Consider the following 15,630-nt stretch of genomic DNA (forward strand, 5'->3'; position numbering starts at 1 on the left):
ATTATAGTAATTAATTACACACAGCCTTCGCCTTCTTTACCCTCTCCCCCTCTTCAGAGCATTTTACCCTGTCCTCTCCCACCTGACTCTGCACCTTTTTCCACCTTTGACCATGTGAGAAGACAGCTGAGGAAGCTTCACTCCTGCAAGGCTGCAGGTCCGGATAAGATCCATCCCAGGGTGCTTAAAGCCTGTGCCTCCCAGCTTTGTGGTGTACTTCACCATGTCTACAGCATGAGCCTGAGACTGCAGAAGGTCCCTCTGTTATGGAAGACTTCTTGCATCGTTCCTGTTCCAAAAAAGTCTCGTTCCAGTTACCCTAAGGATTACAGGCCCATGGCATTAACATCCCATATTATGAAGATTCTGGAGAGACTGGTGCTGGAGGAGCTCAGGCCCATGGTTAGGCCTTTTATAGATTAGTAAATGTTCAGTTTGCCTACCAGCCCCACCTGGGAGTTGAGGACGCTATCATCTACATGCTGGATCAAGCTTATACTCACCTGGATAAGGCGGCAAGCACTGTGAGAGTCATGTTTTTTTACTTCTCCAGTGCTTTTAACACAATTCGTCCGGCTCTACTGAGTGAGAAGCTGACAGCGATGCAGGTGGATGCCTCCCTCGTGTCCTGGATTGTGATACTTCTCCATTTTAACACAATTCGTCCGGCTCTACTGAGTGAGAAGCTGACAGCGATGCAGGTGGATGCCTCCCTCGTGTCCTGGATTGTGAACTACCTTGACCGGCAGACCACAGTATGTTCGGTTGCAGCATTGTGTGTCGGACAGAGTGGTTTGCAGCACTGGAGCTCCACTGGGGACTGTGCTGTCTCCTTTCCTCTTTACTCTGTATACTGCAGATTTCAGCTATTGTACTGAGTCCTGCCATCTTCAGAAATATTCTGATGACTCAGCTATGGTTGGTTGCATCAGCGGTGGTGAGGAGACTGAGGACAGGACTTCAGTGGATAGCTTTGTCTCATGGTGTGAGCGGAACCTTCTACAGCTCAATGTGACAAAAACAAAGGAGCTGGTGGTCGACCTGCGGAGGACTATGGCACCTATGACCCCTGTTTCCATTTATGGGGTCTCAGTGGATATTGTAGAGGATTATAAATACCCGGGAGTCCACATGAACAATAAACTGGACTGGACTAAGTACTCTGAAGCTGTCTACAAGAAGGGCCAGAGTTGCCTCTATTTTTTGAGGAAGCTGAAGTCCTTTAACATCTGTAGGACGATGCTGAAGATGTTCTACGAGTCTGTGGTAGCAAGTGCTATAGCTGGACTCTCTGACTGTAGTGTCAGAAAGAAAGATTGTCTGGCCATCTTAGACAACACCTCTCACCCACTTCATAATGTCCTGGGTAGATACAGGAGTATGTTCGACCTAGGTGCTCCACAGAGAGACAGGAAATCTTTTTTACCCTTGTCTATCAGACTTTATAATTCCTCAGTATAATAACGTATTTTATTGTGCAATATTATATTTTTACTTGTATATGGCCAAAACATGTGGAAACAATAGACTGAGGCAACTTGCGATGGTCATTATTATCATAAAATGTCTTTATTTTAGAAAAGAACATGTTTTGTACTCACAAAATATATAGTAACTTACAACTTTAAAAGTAATAATGAACAAAAATACATAAATTTTTGCTACATCTCTCACCTTCTTACAGCAAGCGCATTGTTTGGCAAATTTCTTCTCGTGGCAAAGGCTGCAGTAGATGTTGTTGTTCTTTGCTATGAAACTTTTGGAGCCGATTGGCTTTTGACACTGATAGCAGGTGAAACACTCATCATGCCATGAGTTGCCTTTGTATTCCACATTCTCAGTGCCTGGAAAGGAAAACAGGAAAGAAAAATGGAAAAGGGTCTGTTATACAGGAAAAAATGTCACATACAAATTAAGCACTCCAAGGCCCCCCGTTGTCAAAATAACAATATTTGAAGGCCCCTGAAGATATTTCTGGGACTTCTGTGTAATGACAAATTTGTTTACAGAAACTAGGAGTGGCAATAGCCTATATTAAAAATATTCTATAAAATAATTATAAATCATTAAAATAATTAAAAGTTTCAGTAACTGAATTTTCTTCAGTTTACAATTTTACTGAATGAATTATTTTTATACAAAAATCTGTATTATTTATTATAATACATATATATAATTTATATTATACATTATAAAAAAATCTATTTAAATTATATTAATTATATATATATTTTTTACATTTTTTAATTAATTATTTTTTTACTTTTTTAAATTAATAATTAATTAATTAATTTATTATTATTATTTTACTTTTTAGGGTTTTATACATTCCCACATTTTTTCCCCCACAAGTCTAGAAATTACACTTTTAAAATTCTCTCCTATATTTTGGTATTTCTATATTTCCAATATTTTTGCTTTTTAAGATAAATTAATTTATTTATTTATTATTATTATTTTACTTTTTAGGGTTTTATACATTCCCACATTTTTTCCCCCACAAGTCTAGAAATTACACTTTTAAAATTCTCTCCTATATTTTGGTATTTCTATATTTCCAATATTTTTGCTTTTTAAGATATATAAATCTATTTTATATCTACATATACATTTATACTCGTATACATATACAGCAGAAGGTGTAGAGTCTATCTGTCCCCTACCTGCCAGTATGGGCTTGTAGCAGCCATGGCAGCGAGGGGCATCCTCACGTGAGCTACACGGCCCACACAGGATCCTGTCATCCTTGGAGGTGAAAGACTCCTTGGCCAGATTCTTATAGCACTTGGCACATCGGAAACAATCCGAGTGCCAGTACCGGCCCTTATGGTGAAGCTCCTATATAGACAAGAACCAAGACTGAGAGATGTGATATAATACAATTTAACTAACAATATTTGCGAAAGTAATATATTTAAATGTAAATATGCTCCACAATTAAAAAAGTTTGGGATCAACAGCAAGGATGCATTAAATTAATCAAAAGTGACAGTAAATACATAATGTTACATAATTCGTCTTTCAAATCATACGTTTTCTTTCTATTGATCAAAGAATACTGAAAAAAGTCAGTTTACAAAAAATATTAAGCAGCAGCAGCAGCACAACTGTTGCAACATTGATCATAATAAGAAATGTTTATTGAGCAGCAAATCATCATATTATAATAATTTCTAAAGAATCATGACACTGAAGACTGAAGTAATGGCTGCTGAAAATTCAGCTTTGCCATCACATTAATAAATTACATTTCAAAATATATTCAAATAGGAAACAGTTATTTTACATTTTAATAATATTACATTTCAGTATTTTGAACAGTAGTGTAGGCTATATATTTATTTTTAACCGATTAAAAATATTATGAAAAGCTTGGAAAAATACACTTAATTTATACTTCTACTGCCATTTTGACTTCAATGCCTAATGTTTAGATAGAGTATATGACTGATGGTGTAAAAGTTCGTGTAATAGATTACTGAAGGTGTAAAACTTTCTCCAAACTATCATTAAACTAGCATTATCACTACACTACTATCATTATGATGTGTGCTCCACTTATCTGACATGGAAAGATATGGGCCAGAGCTACAACAAATCAGAGAGATATTTCAACAGACCAATATTTCAGCGTGTTTAAGTTGTATTTCAACTGCAAAACCACCCACGGAGGAAAGAAAAAAACAGCTCCTGATATCACGTGTTACCTTGGAGTCGGTGCTGACTGGGCGTCGACACTCCGCGCAGGTGTTGGCGCAGAACTTGTCAAAGCATCGCACGCAGACTTGTTTCTCGTCTTTCCTCACAAACTTCTTTCCGCTGAGGTCCTCGCGACAGTAAAAACAGTTGGAACGGGCTGCCATAGTCACCCAATAAACCCCGTGAAAAGCTGTGAGAAATAATAACAGCGATTATTTATAATAACATCGTGCTCATAAAATTAGGTCATAAAAATACATCATGATGTATAAATGCAGAAAAAGAAATGTTTTCCCTCCCCGAAACGTTGTTGTAAAACGTCTCACACCGCCTCGTGTAACTCAGTGTTCAGTTTCCTCAGGAAACAGTGAGTGAGGACATTTATTGATAAGAGAGTGTTTGTTCCGTTTTCCCTTAGGCGGAGGTACAAAATTGCTCTAAGTTGTTATGTAACTATAGGCAACAGCAAACAGCACATGTCCCCCGAAACGTTGTTGTAAAACGTCTCACACCGCCTCGTGTAACTCAGTGTTCAGAGTTTCCTCAGGAAACAGTGAGTGAGGACATTTATTGATAAGAGAGTGTTTGTTCCGTTTTCCCTTAGGCGGAGGTACAAAATTGCTCTAAGTTGTTATGTAACTATAGGCAACAGCAAACAGCACATGTTTTTTTATTGTCCCCCGGTCTAATCTTCATCTGATAACGGGTTCCGTTCAGCTGTAAAGCGGGTTAGCAGACTGGCAGACGGGATGAAAGACTTTCTTTCAGTATGATAAATCTAATCGGTAATAATAAAACCGCACATTCATACCTAAATCAAGCGATATCGTGAAACACTGGAGAAAATATAATAAAAATTGAATTTGTTATGAATTATTCGATTATAAACATACTTACCGGATCACATCGCTGAGTGTCTGGTTTGAATTAACGTACATAGGCCTATTGTTTCACTCGCCAAAACAAATCGTTATTGGGAATTTTCCCATGTAGTCATTAAAAATGAGGGCAGGTTACCAAACACTTCCTGGGAATGAAATATTAACTTTCGTGCAAATGCTTCAAGCGAATATGTGCTTGTTTTCTAGCATGCGGGCACACATTTGATTGTGTTGATTTTTTTTCTGTATATGTGCAGAAGTATGTCTGGTATGCATGTGGTGAGATGAGGAATGTTAACAGTTCTTTGGCAATGTTTGAAGAGGGAACCTCTCAATCACTTCTTCAAACACTTTGCATAGAGCTTACATATCTGGTTAATTATTTAGCATGCATCAGAACACTTTCCAGGTGGGTTGTCTGTCAGCTAGCCTTACTAATGGCTGTGGTATGACATATTTTACTGGTCTACACAAAGTCCCAAAGGCTGAGGAACTTTCCTGTCTCCTTTGCAAATGTGAACCCTAAACTAATCCTTTATTGGAAGGAAGCTGGTAGATTCCAAAGTTTCAAATGAAACAGCAAGTTGGCCTGTACAGTCCATAAATAAGTTCGGCTCAAGTTGTCAAACATCACTGCCAAAACCAGAATCGCAGACCTATTTTTCGGTGTAGTGAATGGTTTGCATCCGCTGTACCAACCCAGTGGTCCTATTAACACATCTAAAACCAAACCTCCCAACCATGCCTGTTTTAGACAAGCACAAGCATTTTTTTTTTTAAATGGACACAGGAGAAGTATTTGAACAGTGATGAGGTTTAAATATGCTAGATACTGTTACAGGACTTGGCATAAGCACTCTTGTTTTCCCGAAAGTTCGAAGACTTCTGAAATGTGCTGTTCATGATAGTTTTTTTTCTTTCAGTTCTGTGTTTCCTGGTCGGTTAACTTTAATGACAGACCAGATAGACATTTAGGGATCACATTTTAGCATGGTTCTAACAGTCATGCTCACCAAAGCTCAAAGATCATTGGCTCATACTCTTTCAAATGAGATTTATGGTGTTTTTATGGTACAGTCAAGAGAGGACAGGGCTTGGATTCATAAAACATTTTAAGGATAACATTTTTCTTAACCACTATTTTCTTCTTATTTTCTAACTTAAGAAAACGTAAAACATTTTGTTTTTCTGAAAAGACTTATGAAGAGAATATTCTTATCTTTATCTTTTTTTCAGATTTCTCTTCCTAAAAATAATGAAAGTGAGTATTTATATTAAGATTTTTTCTTATTATAGAATAAAAGTGGGGCAATTATTATTATTATACATATTTTTTCATTATTATTATTATTTTTCCTTAATAACTAATACTTTTTTTCTTAAGAAGATTTTCATAAATCGTACCAGGTTCGATCTCATGTCACCCACATACGCACATGTGCTAACCACTAGACTACAGCTCCGTTCATATGGTTATAATTAGCAAACAGTTTCAATAAAACAAATAAAGAGCAAATAAGGGAACCCGCTAAACGGGTCACAGATAAGCGTGAATGGGGGCATTTTTATAGTAATGGTGTAATGGTGAACTGACAGACCCCTGTTTGAGTCAAATATTTAATGTGATCTCCAGGGAGATGGCAGACTGTTGAGACTGGAATCTGGTTTCAGGATGACCTCATGCACCAGCATCTGGAACACAGTCGGGCGAGCGTAGCAGCCAAAGCAAACGAGGGGAAGAATTGGAACAGTCACGCTGCTTGCGACCCATTGGTTGATGCGATATGAGGCAACTTGAGAGACTGTGAGACTTCAGCTGAAGAGAAAAATAATATGGTGATAGGCTACTGACCATGTTTTTTTCTCCTTTTGCGTGCATTTAACAAGTAATTTTTCTTCTCAGGCTCATAAAAGGGTTCGGTGGATATGATGAAGGCAGCCAAATTAGAAGCTGGGCTATGACATCACCTGCTGGTTAGCTCAAAACATAACTTTTACAGTAATTACTGCATTCGAAAACCACACTCATGAGCGCACTTGTGCATATGCTCTAACCCAAACAGAAAAAACATATGTTGGACGTACTTAAAAAAAAAAAAAAAAAAGCATTTTAATGCACAAATGGTCCTACTTAGCCAACATGGGTCATCTGAAACTGGTATGGTAATGGAATCAACCCTGTTATACAGCTGGGAAAATTGAGGGGGTCTTGGCAGAGTGTTGTGTTGGCATGATCTACATGCTGAAGAATGTGGTGAAAGCTTGGAAACAGGAAGCCTGTGAAGCAGCAGTAAGGAGAACAGGCGAGACGGCTGGCCAGCGGCGTAACTCTTGATCTGCACTCCTAAATACACTTTCAAAAAGAGGAAACTCAAACAAGACTACCGTCCGTCACTAGGCAAGTGGGGTTAATATGGGGCCACATTTTAACCACCATATAATTATCCTGTTTATAATTGTTTATAATGTTTCTCTTAAAGGGACCTGGCACTAACAATAGGTTACTTATTAGATGGCATTCTGGAATACTTCATTTGGTCACGGCATTATGCGGTCAAATATTTTTTGTGCAACAGGCAAGTTCCAGAATTGTCTCAATTTTCTCCATAGGGGAATTGATTTTTATTGGTAACTCATAAACCTTTAAAGACAGGATACTGTGACCTATGGGGTTGCTATTGATGGGATATGCTTTTGTTGAAGCCGCCAGTGTCCATTATTTCAACATATTTTTTTAAATATTAATGTTTAACTGTGGAATTCCTGGTGAAAAACTACATTACCCATGATGACTCTAAAAAATCTCCACCAATCAGAGAATCAAAACACGTTAATCACACCAAAAGAACTCTTTAGCATCAACCCACTCCTATGAACCTGCCCTAACAAACTACTTAAATATTTATATAGTTATGCGTATTTTGCAATAAACATAACATATGTATTTTTCTAAATACATAATCAACAAATCAATAGTTCTATGTTTTCTCCATTTTGATTTGCAATGCTTCATGGGATTGTAGTTCTTTTCCTAAATAAAGCAGTTAAGTTCACGGCCTTTGTTTTTTTGTCTGATTTTCAAATACTTTTTTGTTTTAAATAAAAATTTTTTTAAATCACAATGTTGTGATTTACCTTGTAGCTGGTTGGTTTGTTTTTTGTTTTTTAATGAATACTTTTTAAAATCCCTATGGGTAAAATACTAACAGAAGTAAGACTGTTAAAAAAAATGGGCGGGCATTTAGGAAATATCTGAATGCAAAGACAGACCAATCAGGAAATTCAAGAGAATAATAATAAAAGTTGTTTCAAATCAACTTTTTTTTTTTTAATCGGTCCTATGATGTAAATATCAAGGTTAACACCCAAAGCAAACAATTTGCCAGTAATATTTGTTGTAGCACTCACTGATATCCATCTGCTGTTGTATGCATAGTCAAATACACAGAGCAGTATGGTACAAAAAACAGAGTACGAATCCCTCGAGTTCTTACCTAAATGTTTCCACATATGCTTTTAAAAGGCCCCAAGAAGCAAAAATGGAGAGGAAATGAATCACATTTCATCTGACATTAAGGGAAGAGCAAATGCTTTACAGGTCCCCACTGTGCTCTTGGAACCAGGAGAACACAACATCATTTCACGAAAGCAAAACTGGATCTGCATGGATCAGATGTGAATAAGCAAAAGAGAGATCTGTTGATGGTCCATGTCAAATGTTTTTGAGGATCATTTTGTACTTCCTATGAAAAAAACATTATAATTGCAAAGATTTTAAGAAATAGTTTTCCCAAAAATGAAAATGTATTCACCCTAAGGCCAAAGATGTAGTTGAATTTGTTTCTTCATCAGAACAGATTTGAAGAAACTTAGCATTACATCACTTGCTCACCAATGGATCCTCTGCAGTGAATGGGTGCCGTCAGAATGAGTTCAAACAGCTGATAAAAACATCACAATAAGTAATCCACACTCCAGTCCATCAATTAACGTCTTGCGAAGCAAAAAGCTGCATTTTTCTAAGAAACACATGCATCTTTAAGACCTTTTAACTTTTAACTTGTGACACTTATGGACAAAATACAAGTTCATAATACTCCTCCAGAGAAAAATCACACTCACATCAAAATCCCCCAACATATTTGTTTAGAACTGTTTTGGACTGTTTTTGCTTGTAAATGGTGGTTGATCTGTGCATATTTCTCTCCTGATGCAGATGAGATGACTTTTGATGACTTCAGATGAGACAGTTTGAAATTAAAATCATGATGTATTTGTTTTTTTATAAACATCCAGCTTTTCACTTCACAAGATGCATTAACGTGTTAATCAATAGACTGGAGCCATGTGGGTTACTTGTGAATTATTGTGATGTTTTTATCAGCTATTTGAACTGTCATTCTGGTGGCACCCATTCACTGCAAATGATCCATTGGTGAGCAAGAGATGTAATGCTAAATTTCTTCAAATCTGTTCTGAGGAAGTAACAAACCCATCTACATGTTGGATGGTCTGAAGGTGACTACATTTTAAGCAAATTTTCATTTTTGGGTGAACTATTCCTTTGTAGGAGGTTTGTTGCAACTAGCTCCTGATTCATAATCAGTCCTGAGGCAGTGACTCAAACACATGAGACCGTCCATGCGCCCTTGATACAATACAATACTTGTCTTGTGGTACGTACACGGAGTTTGCTTCCTCTATTTAAATGTGCATTATATCAACACCACATATCATATTGTTATTTGTTTATGGACTGTGTGCGAAAACACATTTGTATATTAGTCACCTTAGAAATAATCACTCTGAATTCAGTGTCTGTCACCTTCAGCCAGCAAGAAGTGTCCAAATGGGAAAAGGGATAGAGAGTAAATAATGTATGCCAGACATGGTATGATAGCCTAATCATTTTTCTGTGTAATTTACTTCTTCGGAATGTGCACCGGATAATGACAGGGAATTATGGACATCAAAGACAGATTTCAGATATTTTATATCACTCTCATGGGGTGAATTCCTTTCTGCACATAATTTAGACATAAACTGTCCAGCGGAGTCTCTCACCTCATCAGTCCTTAGACATGTGGCTAGATCTTTGGAGTGAAAATCTTTAATAAGAAACAGATTTCAGAGGCTGAAAGAACATGCAGAAAATCCCTGCAGCCAACGCCCCATCTTCAATTTACTGTACTTACATCAATGCACTTCATATTCAGACTCAAACACTGATATAATATCAATGAGGTTAATCAAAATTGTATACTGAACATGAAGAAGGTAGACATTTTATTGGCCAGATTAAATATTAAACAGCTAAAGCCAGTTTAAAAATATGATATATTTTTTTTCAGGATAACTGAAGGATGTTTGTTGTATTAATGGCAGGTGATATAAATTCATGTTGATCATACAACACCAAACTGATTAGAATATTTTCTGAAATAAAATATTTTATATGATTTTATTATTGATTATTTACTTGCATATAAAAACATTATTTTGCCTCTTTTTATGTCTCTGTTATTTGATGTTTTCTAAGCACAGGTCTTTGCATGTCAGCAGAACCAAGTCCCTATGATTCTGGATGTTGCGCGATTTTGATTAGCCTACCTTATCCTATTAAAAAAAACGTAATTTTCGCTGACTTGTCTGAGCTTCTTACCGTTGAGAAAGTTTAACGTACCTTTTCTGGGGGATATGGTGCTCTTAGTGTCCTGTCCTCTGCCGCCACAGCAAAGTTTAAAAGTGTGTGCACTTGGTCCGGTTTTGCGTTGGTGGTGTTGTCGTAGAGAAGTCTTAGCTCATAAATATAAATTAGGTCATGCTAACGTTCTTCGGTACACTTCCAATGGCTAAAGCGTTCTTATAAATATTAATTAGGCATTCCTGACGCTACGCTGGAGCTTCCATCCAATTACGAAGATTTAGCTCATGAATAATAAGAAGTTTTACATAGGCTTTGTAATCTACATGAAGTGACGACGGGAAGGACGCGAACGTTTTATTTATTCCTTGCAAAAACAAAAACAAAAAAACGTCCAGTAGTTTCATTTTCTTAAACACGAGCACTTTCCTTTATAACAAAGGGATTTAAATTCAATTTTTGTAAGATTTTAAATCTCCTTTTGGAGATGGAATGCATTAGTTGGGTTATATTCTTCAAGTACTTACAAATAAAGTTGCGACTGGCAACATTTTTACCCGATAGCAGAATATATTTTTAATAAATGAATCCATGAAGAAAATTCCTGCACCCAAATAATTTTCAACACGGGCTTAAAAAGTACATCAAATCTCATTTATTAGAGGATCAATGGTGTGGAACAGTAACAAAACACTTTCAAATAAGTCACTTTTCCTATGTATAATTAAATCTCTTTTTCATATAAGTAAATGTTAATGAGGTAACGATGAGTCATATAGCACAGTACAAACACCAGGTTACCTGACATAGGCACTTCTTTATAAAAAAATGTATCCACAAGGAGAGCCACAAGTTATGTAAGACTTTGAAATGATCAATCCGGACACATCAATGCATTCACAATAGATGCAGACATTCTGTCTAAGCTACACAAAACTCAAACACAAAATTTATTTCGATTTCGATTTTTTTGGTGGGAGAAATTAGGAACAGAAGGATTAGCAACCACAACCATTGTACACCAGTGTCTAGACAAATAAATAAATATATATATGGCACAATATAATAAATCAATAAAAGCATAAATAATCATTTAACTTAATATCTGTGAAAGAAAGCATCACATAGAGGCCAAGAGGTTAGCAGCTGTCTGGCAGGCTCAGACTCGGTGGCGCAGAGGATCCGACAGGGGCGGGGATGGCGGAGGAGGAGGGAATGACGTCAGGGGGTCTGGAGGCTCATCTGTGGGGAGAACCAGACGGGTGCCTCCGAACGCAAGCTCCCTATCCAGAGGATCGTCTGAGGTTCCTGCTAGCGAGTAAAGCCCAGCCTGGCTGGTGGAGGTGGTGGGTATGCCATGGGCATCTGTGCTGACCATCATGTCACTGTACATCAAACCACCGCCGTCATTCAGAATCAGCTCTGTGTCTTCATCATTTAACTGACCAGCATTCTGGCAGGAGGGGAAAGAAAAGCCATGATTTGCATAATTCTGATTGCACTCGTGTGCTCATGTGATTTTACACTGTAGTATGAGCCAGTAGCAGCTGAATGTGTTCACGGGTTTACCTCATAGGCTTGTGAGCTGGTGAGACAGCGTGCTATTGGACCACAGCAGGCCGGCAGAGTGGAAGTGAGTGGAGGCCCGCTGTGAGTGAGGAAGGGTTTTAAATAACTGGACCACATTGTTAAGGATTAAACTGTATTTAAAATTACGCAAGTATACTACTCCTATTTATGATTAATTACACTAAAAGAAGTCTCATATATGCTCACCAAGGCTGCATTTATTTGGTCAAAAATGCAGTAAAAACAGCAATATTGTGAAATATTATTACGATTTAAAATAAGTGTTTTATATATTTTAGAATGTAATGTATTCCTGTGATGGCAAAGCTGTATTTTCAGCATCATTACTCCAGTTTTCAGTGTCGCATGATCCTTCAGAAATCATTCTAATATGCTGATTTGCTGCTCAAGAAACATTTCTTATTATTATGGATGTTGAAAACAGTTGTGCTGCTTAATGTTTTTGTGGAATTTATGATACATTTTACTCAGGAATAATCTTTTGTAACATTATAAATGTCTTAAGTGTCACTTTTGATCGATTTAATGCATACATTTTTATGAAGTAAAAAAAAACAGCATTTATTACAAACCAATTTTTGGTATCATTATAAATGTGTTTACTGTCACATGCTATGCATACATATAATCACATATACTGAACATTTATTTTATTTTGCATTTGAAATTTACCATTTTATGCAATGATATTTATTTATCACTTTTCCATAATTTATATACTGTATGCCTATTTATACTTCTGGATGCATGCTCACTGTATTGTATTGGCTTTGCACCTGCACTTTGTGCAATGACTAATTATAATAATTCTCAGAATTATAATAATCATTTGCAAGGGTTGTCAAATTTTTTAGTGCAGTGTTTCCCCCTGGGGGTTCGTGAAGGAATTGCAGGGGGTTTATGATTTTATGAAAAAGATAGTGATTAAAACTGTAAAATTAAAATGAATAATTTCACAATTAAAACAACAAAAAAATTATCATTTGTTTACCTGAATGTCATGTGACCATTAACTGACAGAGAAATGTGGTGGTAAATTATTGAAACATTTAAAATCTCATACTTGGCTGACAAAACACTTCCCTGTATTAGTGAATTCCAGATGAAAAAATAAATAAAAATCTAAGCTTGATATAAATTTTACTGCAGATCACGAGTGCCCTCTACTGTTTAATATGCCGCATTGAAGACATAATGTTGGAGATGCAGAATATATTATGTTTGCCAAAGATTGTCTAATCTAATATGTAGTGTATAAAGTAAAAAACATTCTTATTTATAAATAAATCATGTTTTTAGGGACAATTTAATTGTTGATAAAACTAGGCAGAACAACTGAAGGATACTTGTGGTCAAAAGTGTACCACAATCTGAACGGCCAGGCGCTCTCATGCTTGGTACTTGTTTGTGTCATCCCATCCGGTGCTGTGGCCTATATGAGCAGAGAAAAAGACGAGATAAGAGATAATATTTGAACATTAAACACTAATTTTTCTGATATCAACTGTTGCATTTTGAGCAGACATGAGTAGAGATTACCAAATTATCTTGATCTTTGTCCACTCCCACTCTGTGGAAAGATAAAGTGATTTAGACAAAAAACAATGAAAGAAAGACATAATTTAAACATAAAAGACAACTCACCGAATCTGCATAAGTGACAGCATGGGGGTCGTCCCGCCCCCACAGACCCACACAGTGATGAAAACGATCAGTAGGGTGGTGGAAAACATCATCTGCCTGGCGTATGTCGCAGTGTCCCTAATTGAGAGGGCAAAGGTCATTGCCCCTCGGAGCCCTGTGAGGTCAGTGTGACATCATAAACAAGAGAAAAAAAAGGACATTGGGCACTTCAGTTGTCTCTGATCTCTGCAGGTATTACCGGAAAACATCATGACGTGTTGGAAATTGGAGGCGATTTTATTCTTGAGGCCCAAGTTTAACAGGAAAGACAATGGGTAGATGTTAGCCGCCCTGCCAAGAAATATAGCCAGCTACAAATGAAAGCCACTGTTAAAGATCATGTTTATCTGTATACAATTCATGAGTACAGCATAAACATCCTGCTACAAAAGGATACAAATGCACCTATGATGAAGAAGGGATTGAACACATGGTGCTGGAAGGAGAAAAGTGTCAAGCCCATATAAGAGAAGATGAAGTTTTCAGCCAGGAAATTCAGCAGCTCAAACAACTGTTGGGGGAAATGGTGGACAATACTATCAGTATGCAAATCTTGAACCATCAAAAACAGAGAACTCTTAACTATGAGATGCCCCATTAAAATATAAATAGTTTTTGTGTTACCTGTTTGGATCTACTCTTTGATTCAGCAGAAAGGTTGTTGTATGTATAGTGAGCCTGAGTAATGCCACAGAAGAGCACTGCAACCACACCTAAACAGAGATACAAAAACAGTGCTATTTCAGTGGTATACTATTATAGTATTTAGCAATATTTTGAATTCACTTTTACATTTTCAGTTTCAATAGAATTTCAGTTTACGTTTTTGTAATTCGATGTGCTGTATATATACAGTTGTGCTCAAAATTATTCATACCCTTGGTAAATATGATCAAAGAAGGTTTTGAAAATAAGTCCGTATTGTTTATCCATTTGATCTTTCATTCAAAAAATAAATAAAGTAAAATAAAAATAAAAATAAAAGTCAAAAAAGTGAAAATGGGGGAAAATCACATTATGAAATAAATATTTTTGTCTAATACACAATGGCCACAATTGTGTACCCCTAGAAATTCTTATGATTAAAATATCTCTGAAGTATATTCCCATTCATAGTTGCACTTTTTATCACACCAGGGTAACTAGGAATTCCCATTTCCAACATCAGGGCAATAATTAAGACGTTCCAATCAACAGAAAATGCTACAAATCTGCCTGGAAATCTGCCTGCACCGTCCTAATGCACGGTGAGGAGGAGAGTTTAAGTGGCCAAAGAATCTCCAAGGATCACAGCCTAAGAATTGCAGGAAATAGTTGAGTCTCTGGGTCAGAAAACCTTAAAAAAATTATCAAACAGCACTTACGTCACCACATGTAGTTTGGGAGGGTTTCAAGAAGAAAATCAAGAAAAGAAAACGCTCTCATCCAAAAACAAACTCCAGCATTTTAATTTGCCAGACACTACTGGAACTTCAAAAAGGACTGGCTTCCATGGTCAGATAAAACTAAAAAAATGAGCTTTTTAGCAGCAAACACTCAAGACGGGTTTGGTGAACGCAGGAGTAAAAATGTACCCCAGTTGTACAATGAAATATACTGCTGTATCTTTAATGCTGTGGGCCTATTTTTCTGCCAGAGATCCTGAATATTTTGTTCAGATAGAAGGCATCATGAATTCTATCAAATAACAAGAGATAAAAAAATAAAAACTGACTGACTCTGCTAGAAATCGTATAATGGGCCAATGTTGGATCTTCCAACAGGACAATGATCCACAAACATCAACTTGCAGCTGGAAATCTGAAATGTTTGGAGAGATTCTGGATGAAGGAATGGTCTCTGATCTCCTGGCAGATGTTTTCTAAACTCTTCAGGCATTATAGGTGAAGACTCAGAGCTGTTCTCTTGGCAAAATCAGGTTGCAAAAAGTATTGGATAAAAGGGTATGATTAATTGTGACCAATGAATGTTAGAGAAAAACATTTATTTCATAATGAGATTTATCTCCCATTTTAAATTCTTGTTCTCCAATGAAAGGTTAGATTTTAGTAAATTTTTAAAATAAAATATCTAAAGGATTGATGATACAGATTAATTTTCACAGCCTTCTTTGATCATATTTACTAAGGGTAT

The 15,630-nt window shown here is 36.6% G+C and overlaps 2 protein-coding genes across 3 annotated transcripts in view; both read right to left on the bottom strand.

Moving 5' to 3' along the window:
* Positions 1-1,522: 1,522 nt before the first annotated feature.
* LOC107720587 (four and a half LIM domains protein 1-like) lies at positions 1,523-10,386 on the bottom strand. Of its 2 annotated transcripts, XM_016528313.1 has the most exons (5): positions 10,264-10,386; positions 6,258-6,396; positions 3,708-3,889; positions 2,664-2,838; positions 1,523-1,844 (listed from the first exon to the last, which is right to left on the bottom strand). In XM_016528313.1, the coding sequence occupies exons 3-5, from the start codon at positions 3,861-3,863 to the stop codon at positions 1,570-1,572; spliced, it is 606 nt and encodes a 201-aa protein (XP_016383799.1). In that variant the 5' UTR covers positions 3,864-3,889; positions 6,258-6,396; positions 10,264-10,386; the 3' UTR covers positions 1,523-1,569. The 2 variants fall into 2 exon arrangements, with proteins under 2 accessions (XP_016383799.1, XP_016383798.1); XM_016528312.1 differs by lacking the exon at positions 6,258-6,396 and having other exon boundaries at positions 10,264-10,385.
* Positions 10,387-10,905: 519 nt separating this feature from the next.
* Positions 10,906-15,630, bottom strand: part of LOC107720626 (sodium/hydrogen exchanger 6-like) — a 10,285-nt gene continuing 5,560 nt past the window's right edge. The window contains exons 9-16 of the mRNA XM_016528369.1: positions 14,122-14,210; positions 13,895-14,008; positions 13,697-13,808; positions 13,459-13,612; positions 13,354-13,384; positions 13,161-13,246; positions 11,794-11,899; positions 10,906-11,677 (exon numbers count right to left, since the gene is read on the bottom strand). Coding sequence (XP_016383855.1) covers positions 11,384-11,677; positions 11,794-11,899; positions 13,161-13,246; positions 13,354-13,384; positions 13,459-13,612; positions 13,697-13,808; positions 13,895-14,008; positions 14,122-14,210 — 986 coding nt within the window. The 3' untranslated portion in view covers positions 10,906-11,383. The remainder of the gene's footprint in view (positions 11,678-11,793; positions 11,900-13,160; positions 13,247-13,353; positions 13,385-13,458; positions 13,613-13,696; positions 13,809-13,894; positions 14,009-14,121; positions 14,211-15,630) is intronic.

The sequence above is a fragment of the Sinocyclocheilus rhinocerous genome, unplaced genomic scaffold (assembly GCF_001515625.1).
Source record: "Sinocyclocheilus rhinocerous isolate Xijiao unplaced genomic scaffold, SAMN03320098_v1.1 scaffold603, whole genome shotgun sequence".
In the NCBI taxonomy this organism is placed as follows: Eukaryota; Metazoa; Chordata; class Actinopteri; order Cypriniformes; family Cyprinidae; genus Sinocyclocheilus; species Sinocyclocheilus rhinocerous.

Excerpts from the sequence above, each read along its gene's own strand:
- LOC107720587 (XM_016528313.1), bottom strand. The coding sequence starts at position 3,863 with ATGGCAGCCCGTTCCAACTGTTTTTACTGTCGCGAGGACCTCAGCGGA. Across the intron at positions 2,839-3,707 it reads CAGTCAGCACCGACTCCAAG|GAGCTTCACCATAAGGGCCG; the intron begins GTAACACGTGAT and ends TTGTCTATATAG. Across the intron at positions 1,845-2,663 it reads CTACAAGCCCATACTGGCAG|GCACTGAGAATGTGGAATAC; the intron begins GTAGGGGACAGA and ends TTTCCTTTCCAG.